Below are 10,488 nucleotides of genomic sequence, written 5' to 3' on the forward strand. Positions count from 1 at the left end.
ACACCATCTTCCAGATGTGAGGATGCACACATTCCTACACCATCTTCCAGATGTGAGGATGCACACATTCCTACACCATCTTCCAGATGTGAGGATGCACACATTCCTACACCATCTTCCAGATGTGAGGTTGGGGTTCGGTGACATCTTTTAAGCACATGCATTTCTGTGTATGTCTTTGAACATTTATTCTAAAACAAAATAAGGCTGGGGATGCAACACAGTGGCAGACCATTTGCCTAGCCATGCTGGGTTTGCACTGTAAAAGGAAACAAAGGAAAACGAAAACCAAAACTAGCTAGGGTAGAGTTTTGTGGCCCCTACAGAGTTGGACACACTTTTTCTGTGGCCTTTGCAGCAAATGCTGGCTGTGAGGCGGGAAGCCCTGACTGTTATAAAACATGGTTGACCAGTCCTCCTCCTAGAGGGCATTCACTCTCAGAATCAGGGACGGAGGGGTGACCTTCAGGTTGTCCATCACACTTCTCAGTGTCTGTTCCCATATCTGGAATACAGGCCAGTAATGAGCCTGTCTTTTACCAGAGTGGGATGAGATGGAACGGATCCTGGGGCATCTGGGCTGGTGCAGGCAACAGTAGCCATGGTGATGGCTGATCCTGGTGCGTGGTTTCCCAAGCTGGGCCTCTCTAGACCACTCCTGGAAGCAGTTTCTCTCCGAGCCCTCCCTGACTTTACTCCCAAACTTTATAGCTAGAGACCACTGTATGTAGTACCTGAAGTCCAGAGAGGGATACATGGCCTCTCAGTGAGCTAAGAATCTGGGCACTTTTTACTGGGGAGGATGTGGTCCTAGAGGCATGGGGAGGTCCCCCAAATTCTCACAAATGACAGCTGCCAAGGACCTGTGAGTTGTGGGGGTGGGTAGGTGGGTGGAGGGTATGCTCCGGTGCCTAGATGAGCATGCTTGACCCTGGAGAAATTACCCAACAACTGTCTCGTATTCCTAATTTCTATAATAATCCTGAGGTTGAAGAGGATACCGGTGTTTTATTATGAAATCTGTCTGCTCACATAAGTGGAGGGCACATTAAGAGGACAATGACAAGCCTTATCCTGGCTCCCAAACCCTGATCAAATGTTTGTTCCAGAGTGGTGCCAAGTCCTCCTGGTGGATCCTCCTGGTATCTAACGGCCTCCTTGCTGTTTTTAGGGATCCCTTCCAGGCAGGTCAGAGAGTCCTGAAGTTCATTACCATGTGCTTGCTTCCCTTGTCCTTGCAACATGCACGACAGAACTGTGTAGGTTCAGAAGACTTAAAGGACCTTCGGCTGTTAGGCAGGCTTGATGGCCTTGGAAGAGGGACCTCTCAGAACAATATATATATATTGTTCTGAGAGCAGCTTGGTTCAGAGCTAGATTCTGTTCCAACACCACAGGGACCTCTAAAGATCTTAGTGTTAAGTGGAGGAATCAGACCTGGACTCCGAGGATAATACCCTGCTATCCATGAACCGCAGAGGAAGGCCCCTGAGCCCATCTCCTGATAGTAAGACAAAAACTGGGCCCAGCACTCAAAGCAGCAGGAGTTCGGGCCTTGCCTTCCCAAACTGCCCCTCAGAGGCAGGTGATATTCATCCTGAAAGGGTTGCATGTCATGTATGACAGCATCCAGGTCAGGGATCCCAAGAGGGAGGACTGGGCAGGAGTGTAGGGATCCCTAGTCACAATGGTTGAATTCTTTATTACAATCTTAAAATCCCAAGATCCCAGCCTGTGCTGTCTAGAGTAGGGGGTATTTGTAGCTTCAAGCCAGAGGCACCCTTTCTCCCACTTCATCCACTACAGCGGCCTCATGGAGCTCCTGGGTTTGTCAAGCATTGGCTAGCAGAACTCTGTCTTGGGTTAGTCTTAGTGCCTGGGCTCCACCACGTGCCAGTCCCCAAGCCACCCTACGCCCCCAGCAACATCACCCTCCAGCGATGTTCAGAGGTGAAACTGCCATTCAGCCATGGGTCAGAGCTTCAGGAGGCAGTGCCAGCAGGCAAGAACTACATGCCACAGGCGCAACATGCGGACGAGGAGCCAATCCCAGAGGTCCTGAAGGGTCACTGTGACATGTTTGGCCTGGCCACAGTACAGGCCCAGCACCACTCCAAGCAGAACGCAGAGAGTCAGCCACAGGAAGAGGGAGCCACTGCAGGGTGCTGATTGGAGTGGAGAGCCACCATGGGAAGCTGGCCGGTTGGGCACTGTAAGGGGTGGCAGGTCAGTCCTGGGGCTCCCCAGTGAGGCCCTGGGAGGTGCTCCCTCTCTCTGCTGGTGGGACTGGTGTGGAGGGAGACTTATGTTGCTTGGCTGTTGACCTGCAGCTGGCCATCAGGATGATGGTCAGGTAGGGTCCTGGGGTGAGTCTCATGGAATCCATGGGACATGGACTCTTGTCCTCACCTGCCTAGGGAAGATTGCATCTATTTAGGGGTGCTATTGCCCGTTGATATGTCCGGGATCTGGGGAGTGGCCCTGAAGAGGTGGGGTCACTTCTAGGGCGATCATGGGAGACTGAGTCAGGGTCCAGAGTAACTAGGGATATGGGGACAGGGGTGTAGTTAAGGCTGTGTCTGGTTCTGCCCTGCAGAGGTGGAGGCCCAGGATCTGCTGGTAGATGGGGGCTCCTTCTCAGAACTCACCCTTGACGGAGGCTGTGGTGTCCCTGCGGGCAATGTCTGGGAAGGAGACCGTAGATGATTTAGTTAGGAAAATCAAGCTCTCCCACCCAACTACACAAAGGTACCCAGTCAAGCCTCACTGGTCTGGCCTGTGAGTTAAGCTACTCAGTATCTCACCCCTCCATAGAGGGAGGTGGTGATGATCACAAACACACTCTGTCCTATTGGCTGCTGTCCTGCTGAGCATGGCCCATCTTCAGGATCCCATATTACAGACTTATTGGGGCTCTGTCTGGGAAGGCAGAATAAGAACTGGCTTTTCTTGATGGTCCCAGACCATGCCAGAGTTGCAAGGGCACCTGCCCACCCCACCCCACCCAGACCCACACATCAAAGCCCCTGGCCGCTCTTACAGTGGACGGCCACCTCCAGGGGTTCTCGGAACCGCACATGCCTTGAAGTCCTCTGTGGCTCAGCCCCATGACACCCACATCCCTGCCGTCTGGGCCTCAGGATGGAGGGGGGACGCTTCCTGTCACCGCCCTAGGGTGGGGATGGAGAACAAATGGCTGTTGAGCCTACTCTGTTCAAGCCTGGCATCCGGGGCTGTAGTGTTTGCTGGCTCCCCTGGGCTACGTGAAGCGGACCTACTGCAGGGGTACCAGAGAAGGGCATGGAGACTTCAGAACGAGCCCACCTTCCCCAACTCCTGCACTGCTGCTCCATGGAATAAAGCCTGAGCAGTCAGGAGTGAGTGAGCTCAGTGGCTAGAAGACCTATGCTTTGTCCTAGACTGTGTCCCCCTTCAGTTCTGGGGGCTCTGAGGGAAGCTTTCCACACCCTCAGCAGTAGACCAAGGGTGCCAAGGGTAGCCCTACCAACTGAAGATGGCCTGCACAGAATCCCACTGATCCCCGGAAAGGTTGCCGTAGGCCACAAGGCTCACCAGGGAACACGAATGGCAGGGGTCAGGCACAGAGCCTAACAACCCCCCTGAACCGTGTGCCTTGGCTTGAGATACACAGGGTTTCTGACGCCATCCCTTGGACAGGGCTTTCTAGAAAACTCAGATCTGGTCTTGCAGCCTCAGAGGTTGTTGGGCCCCCTTCTCTGAGAGGAAGTATGCCTCTCTGCTCCCCTCAACTCCCATACATTGGCCCGGATGCCAGGCTATTGTTCAGACCCCAGTAGGGTTTGTGAGGGGGAACCCGAGACATGGGGATGGTGCTCGGTTTCGAGGGCAGAGTCCATACGCTCTCTCGAGTGGGGCCCCAGCCGAGGCAGTGAACAGAGCTGATTATGGCTATAACCAGCTGGCTGGCTAGGCTCTGTCCTATGTGAATCTCTCCCTCCCTTCACCTAGGCTGAACTTCAGGGTGTCCGTTAGGTGGAGAAAAGCAGCACTCACATGCTACATTGCCGGGGGCTACCTTCCTGCCCTGCTCCTGTCATCCTGGGCATCAGCTCTTGTGAGCCTCAGTGTCTTCAACCATGACCCAGGGCAGCAGGCTGCTTGTAGGACAGAGCACAGGGAAGCCAGGGCTGTTTCTAAGTTGCCCCTGGCAGGGTACTGGACTATGCCCAACTGGATGAGAAGCCCTGGAGGCTTTCCTGCCCCACCCACAACTGCCTGTGCTAAGGCTAGCCTGGCATCGCTGCCTCTTCCTTGACCTGGCAGCAAGCATCCGGGTCTGGGCTCCTCCCACTTGGAACCCCTCTCCTGCTCCTTGAATCACTTCCCTCTCTTATCTTCTTGCTTTCTCCTGGATGGAGCTGTCAACAGCCTCGCCAGCTGTGTCTTCACCCCTTCTCTTGCCCTTGCATCCTTCACCAACCAGCTCTGCAGCCAGCCATGGGTCTTCCCTCCATCTCCACCCACCATCCTAGCCTGTCTCTCCAATGTCTTCAGTCTGATTGTCATATCTGATTGACACCTCACCGTCCTTGCATGCTGATCCCAAGCTGCGACCCCTGGCCTGGTGCGGAACAGAGCCTCCCCCTAGACTTGTGTGATCCTCTTTGTATCTCTGGCTGTGCTAGGTATGCCACACCTGGTACTTTGACTAAACCAAGTCCTTCAAAATGGGGCCATTTCCTTGTCTTGCACACAGCTCCCAGTCACATGACTTCCAGAGTCCCAGGGGCAGTAGATACCTTGAGAGCAAGGACAGGGTTCCTGCCTGCCTTTCCGGCCCCTGACCCTTCTTCCCCGCTCACAGAAGCAGCCTGCCAGAGCTAGTGTTTCAGGTTGTATGGCTTTACCCTCTCCATCCGGGGAGGTTGTGAGCCCCACGTGGCTGCCTCATTCTCTCTGGCTGGATGGCGTGTCTGCGGGTGGGAGTCAGGGCACAGGACTCGAGCTGCAGACCTCATTTACTGGAACATGGTCCTATGATAAGAAGACATTATTTACTGCACAAGCCATGCCTATCGAGATAAAGATCAAAGGATGAGGAAATTTCTCCTTGAAAACCAGGCTGGCTTCCTGAGCCCCCACCGGTCTCACAGACCCGTAGACACCAGCTTCCCTCTGCAGGGCTCACGGTGCAGATAAATCCTGCACCCTGCCAGCGGCAAAGCCTCACCGTCAGCAATTTCCTTTGCGGGCACAGTCTTCATAATGATCACCTTTGATGACTGTGTAATATTCCTTTGGGTGCCAGTGTCCTGAGATTTACCGTTGTCCGCCCACCCACCATCATGGGCTGCTCAGGAAGACTCCAGTTTATCATGGGAATATGTAATGCTCTGAGATCCCTGGTAAGTATGTTCAACACTTCTGTCAATATGCTAAGCCCCACAGCAGAGGAGACACAACAGACAGCAGGGGCTTCCCATTGTCAGGGTGCCTCACCAAGGAGAGGCTTTTCTGGGCGGTGCATTGCCTCTTCAGCTGGCCTTTGTGTTGGGAGGATGGGCCCCAATACAGCCCAGCCCGCTTGTCTCTGTCCTCTTTGTCTTTCCCTCCACATCTCTGGCCCTGTCTGTCTCTGCGTACCTGCATAGTTCTCAGCCTGACTCCCCGCCAGTCTCCGTCTGCCGCTCTTTCTCTGAGCCCCTTGTCACCCCACGTCACACACACACAACAGCCCACAGGTGTGATCATTTTCCACAGCTTCAGCTGTGCCTTACGACTCCTCCGGTCCTGTTCTGGGTGCAGACTCTGCTTTTGAGCCTGGGCTGACGCCATGGGAGGTGCTGGGGAGTAAGAGACTACCATCCTTCTTCTTGGTAGGTAGAGACACTGAGGTTATAGGGAAAGGAGATGTCCCTGGGTTACCGGCAAGGTGTTTCTCCTCTCTTTCCCCAGCTGGAAGGAACAGTGTGCGGCAACTTTCTTCCTTCAGCCCACTCAGCTTCTCCCAGCTCTCTGGCCTGGGGAATGCCTGTTTCATGAGGTGTGGGTGTGGCTTCCACAGATTCCAGGGGCCCTGCCCTTGAGGGCAGAGAGTAGGTAAGAGTGAGGAGCTCACCCTGACTCCAAGGAGGACCCCCTCAAAGTCTCCCCAGGAATGATTACTTTGAAGGGTGACCCGGGGCCTCCATACAGTCTTCCAAAGGAGATAATGGAAGGGCTGAGTCTTTATGCTCAGCGGGAATAAGTATGGCAGGTGGCTGAAGCCCCCCTGTTCCAGTCTGCCTGGACGTGTTTGCAGGGCTCGATTACTTCAGAAGGGAGCGCGTTCTCCTATCACAGCCTCAGACTTTAATACTATAGGGTAGGGAAAGGGCTGGCCATAAACAACAGATGAGGAGGGAGGCAGGGGAAGGAGGGAGGAGGGCGGGAGGGGCGTGGTTTACGCTCCAGGCTCACTTTCAGGGACGGTGCCACCTCCCACACTGCCACCTTACTCCAGCACCCACTTTTTGGCCCTCTGTGGTCAGGGTCTGTTGTGAGATTGTGAGACAATATGCGGGAGTATTTTTAAATGCTTACTTAACTTACTTTATTTTATGTGTGAGTGTTTTACCTGCATGTGTGTATGTATGTGTATCATTGCGTGCAGGTTGCCCACTGAAATAGGAGGAGGGTGTCACATCCTATGGACGGTGATGAGCTAGCATGTGGGTGCTGGGAACGAAATCCCTGCCCTCTGCAAGAGCAACAAATGCTCTTAACTACTGAGCCATCTCTCTAGACCCATGTGTGTGTTTATATACACATAGCAGCATATGTGTTTGTGGGTGTGCATGTCTATGTAAATGTGCATACATGGGATTGTTTGACATATGAGTGGACATGTTTGTATGAGCATGTGAAGTTGACCTATGGAGAACCCATGTGTGCATGTAAATATAACTATGTGGCTTGTGTGTGCTAGCATGTGAGAATGTGCATATGCGTGTGATCTGTGTACACATAGGCATGTTTACACATGAATCTCATACGTGTACATATGTGTATGTATGAGTGTGTGTGTTATGTGTTAGGGTGTATGTGGGGTATGTGAGTATGTGTTGCGTGTGTGTGTGTGTGAATATGTGTGGTGTGTGTGAATGTGTGGTATGTGTGTGATATGAGTTTCAGTGTGGTGTGTGACATGTGTGTTGGAGGGTTGTGTGTATGTGAGAGTGTGTGTGTGTGTGTGTGTGTGTGTGTGTGTGTGTATCTGGGTTGCATCCTTATTTCTGTGGTCTCAGTCAAGTAGAGAGTTCTCTGGCTTTCACACGCCCGTTAAAAAGTTCAGAGGGGGGCATCTCTGGCTCACATAGCCGATGTAGTGGATACAGCGAGCCTGCTGGTATCCCCTCCTGCTGGCCCCAGAGCAGAGGCCTTGGCCCCAGCAGGGAGCTCGTAACTTGAGTGCATTTGCTCAGAGTCTGGCTCATGACAGATGGGTGATAAAGGGTGGAAAGTAGTGCCAGGAGCCCGGGGCCTGTGGGGCGCCGTGGCTGAACCATGCTGGTCGGGGAGCGCTGGTATCTGGGGCTCCGTCCCTCACTCAGGGAAACAACACGAGCAGCTGTCCCCTTATAGTCAAGGCCGGGCCGGGTTTCCGCTGTGCCCCAAACAGCGGGGAATCCTGACCCAGGTAAAGAATGCCAGCCAGTCTGCAGAGCCAAGCGTGGACATTGCACCCGTGATCCAGGCAGATGAACATGGTGTTTGCAGACAGCTAGCACAGGACAGTCACAGAGAGAAGGGCTCTGTCCAAGATACAGCCCTGGTGTTCTGAACTGGGGCCTCTGGAGCTCCTGCTTCCTTACTGGACCCCAAACCTAGACTGTCTTCCAGGGCCTGTCCAAAGACCCTTCCTCCCTCACCTTATCTTGGAGTTTTGGGGAGTCAGCACTGCCCCTCACCAGCCTGGCTATCTATACCTTTGTGCCTGTCACCCCCTTCACAACCTCCACGGTCTGTGGTGTGTTTTGGAGAGTCTCTAGGGTGGGCAGTGTGCCAAGTACAACAGCTGGCACATGGGGAACTTCAGCACCCTCCCAGCCCTGACATCCCTACACAGGGAAGTCCTTCCCCAGATCTGACCAGTGTCTGGCACTGAGCTTGGCAGCCATGGCTGCTCCCTGCCTACCCTCACACTTTTGCCATGCTGGGGACCTGAAGGAACAGGCGGTCTCCACATTTGAGCAGTGCTGGATTTCCTTGCTGTCTTGCTGCAAAATCCCCTCTCTGGAGGGACTCCTGGGAGGCCAGAGCCTCTATGGGGCTTTCCTTGCTTGAACATGCACACAGACACAGGAGCCCTGTGTACTGCTGATCCCTCCCCCCACACCTCACCCCCTCACCCCCACCCCTCCCCCACCTCCCTCTGACCTCCCACCCCCACACATGCCACACACACACACACTCACACTCACACACATCAAGGCCTGCCCACCTGGGCCCCTGTCGCATTGTACGTGTCTTGCGTCTGGCTGCTCACCTGCCTTGTCCTGCGATCTGCTGCCGATCAGAGCCCCACATGAGGCAGGAACTGGAGCTGAAGCTGTTGCTCACAGAGCACCTGAGAAGTTTCCGTTACAGAGACATGGGGGCAGTGGCCTCGGCAGCCTCAGGGCTGGCCGCCCGCTGGTCTCTAGTCAGCTGGATCTACAGGGGGACTGCTATACGCAGGGCCTGGTGGCCCCCAGTAAAGTCGAATGCCATCCCAGGCACCTCAGCAGCTTGGCCGAAGGCCTATGAAGGGATGCAGACAAGACAGAGGTGGCTGTCTGCTGCTCCCCTTCCCAGCTGGAAAGAAAACAGGAAGCTGTGGACACCCCTGCTCCCTCGCCTCCCTTTTGCAGGGCGGGAGGCAGAGTGCAGGCCAGTCAGGCAGTGGAGTCCCTGGAAGGGCTGGTGTCCCTAAGCGGGTGCTCCAGCCAGAAATAGTCTGGAAGCTCCCCAGATAGCAAACATTCCTAACTTAAGTGAGCGGGAGGGTGCTAAGGAAGGCTCCCAGCGAGGCTGGTCTCTGCTGGCTCTGATCATGTGCCCCTGGCCCGGGACCAAGGAGTAGGAACGGGCACTGGAACCACGTCCCTGAGGCCTGATCATGTGAGATGTTGGGTCTGTACAGCTCAGTGGCCTTTGGCTTGGGTAGTGTCAGCAGCACAGTTGATGGTGGAGTGCTGAGGAGATTGGGGGAGCCTCGGTGTGAAGCAGGGTTGATATAGCCTCTAGGCAGTGTGGATTCTTCCCTTAGAGGGCCTCAGCTGAGCTAAGCCCTGGGCATTGCAAGCCATATGCCAATGCCTAGGTACAGGGCAGCTCAGATCTGCTCTGCAGCAGTGCCCAAAAGAAGGGGTCATCAGCCTAACAGGACATGCCCAAGCAGGGAAGACTGACTGGCGTCTGACTTAGCCCTCCTGCTGCCCTGGGAGCAGCCCCTGGCTCTGTGTTCTGTAATGTGGTGCTTACTATCCTGTGTGACTAAAGGCCAGCGCTCCAGCATCTAGGTTTGAACAGGTCACCTCCCTGCTCCTTCCAAAGATTGGCAGGGCATGGGCTTAGGGCTATTGGTAATTGTAACTACCCAGACCCTTGGAGCACCAGGTAACTGGGTTATACTGAACCATCCCTCTGTTCCTTATGCATACGAGGACACATGGCATTCTGGGATTCCCAGCTGCTGTTTTGTCTGCAGCTGTCCCCTCAGACCTTGTGAAAGGGAATGGTAGCCACCCTGGGGTGTCCATGGTGACCTGTGTGATGTCTGCTCAGACTGCCTTTATCCATTGCTCACCGCAGTTGGATCCTTGCCTACACCTGTCGCTGGAAATCTTGATCCCAAATGGGAAGGTCACGCAGACACGGTCCCCAGTTTACTCACCTGGCTGTCTCCTGGGTCCACAAGAGCCCGAAACCACCATGCTCTGCCGGAGGCTGTGGGGCACAGTCCAGTAAGGACCTGGTGGGTTTCCGTCAGCAGCACTCCCTGTCCTCTCAAGAGGGAGGTCCTGGACAGCACCTGTAGGCCGCACCGGTCTCCACAGAATCCTTTCTGACGGGGCTCCTGAGCTACATGCAGGGTACAGTTATTTCTGGGCTGTGTTGCCTGTCTGGGTCCTCATGCTGAACACAGAACCATCCAGATCACAAGGGCTGAGCTATGACCGCCTCCCCCTTTGACAGAAATTGCGACAACCTTGCAGACAGGCCACTGGCTCCAGCTCTGGGAGGTGCCATTTCCCAGGGCCCCAGTGGACAGTAGGCCAGGCCTGTAGACAAGGCCAGGGGTCAGCACCACTGCATCTGCCCATCTTGGCCCAATGTGTTCATATCAGATTAGTTTAGGACTGTGAACCTCTTGAAAAAGCTAGGCTGTGGAATTTAGGGTAGCGTGGTTTGTGAGGGAGACATGAGGGCTGTGGAGTTGGGGGGGGGTGACTGCAGAATCAAGCCCCTGTTTAACTTAGACTT

General features: G+C 54.5%; 1 protein-coding gene across 3 annotated transcripts; it reads right to left on the bottom strand.

Annotated features, from left to right (window-relative positions):
* Window positions 1-988: 988 nt before the first annotated feature.
* Window positions 989-10,158, bottom strand: C11H14orf180 (chromosome 11 C14orf180 homolog). 3 transcript variants are annotated; one of them, XM_048431412.3, is made up of 5 exons: window positions 9,899-10,158; window positions 4,890-5,016; window positions 3,041-3,170; window positions 2,649-2,684; window positions 989-2,210 (listed from the first exon to the last, which is right to left on the bottom strand). In XM_048431412.3, exons 2-5 carry the CDS (start codon window positions 4,998-5,000, stop codon window positions 1,975-1,977), a joined length of 513 nt encoding a protein of 170 aa, XP_048287369.3. In that variant the 5' UTR covers window positions 5,001-5,016; window positions 9,899-10,158; the 3' UTR covers window positions 989-1,974. The 3 variants fall into 3 exon arrangements, with proteins under 3 accessions (XP_048287369.3, XP_085554136.2, XP_048287370.3); XM_085698010.2 differs by lacking the exon at window positions 9,899-10,158 and adding an exon at window positions 8,465-8,978; XM_048431413.3 differs by lacking the exon at window positions 9,899-10,158 and adding an exon at window positions 8,510-8,972.
* Between the last annotated feature and the right edge of the window lie 330 nt (window positions 10,159-10,488).

This window comes from Myodes glareolus, chromosome 11 (assembly GCF_982192425.1).
Source record: "Myodes glareolus chromosome 11, mMyoGla1.1, whole genome shotgun sequence".
Taxonomy (NCBI): Eukaryota; Metazoa; Chordata; class Mammalia; order Rodentia; family Cricetidae; genus Myodes; species Myodes glareolus.

Coding starts and splice junctions, on each gene's coding strand:
- C11H14orf180 (XM_048431412.3), bottom strand. CDS start 5,000: ATGAGGTCTGCAGCTCGAGTCCTGTGCCCTGACTCCCACCCGCAGACA. Junction 3,171..4,889: donor AACCTCCCCGGATGGAGAGG/GTAAAGCCATAC, acceptor TCCCCACCCTAG/GGCGGTGACAGGAAGCGTCC. Junction 2,211..2,648: donor CACCACAGCCTCCGTCAAGG/GTGAGTTCTGAG, acceptor CACCCCTTACAG/TGCCCAACCGGCCAGCTTCC.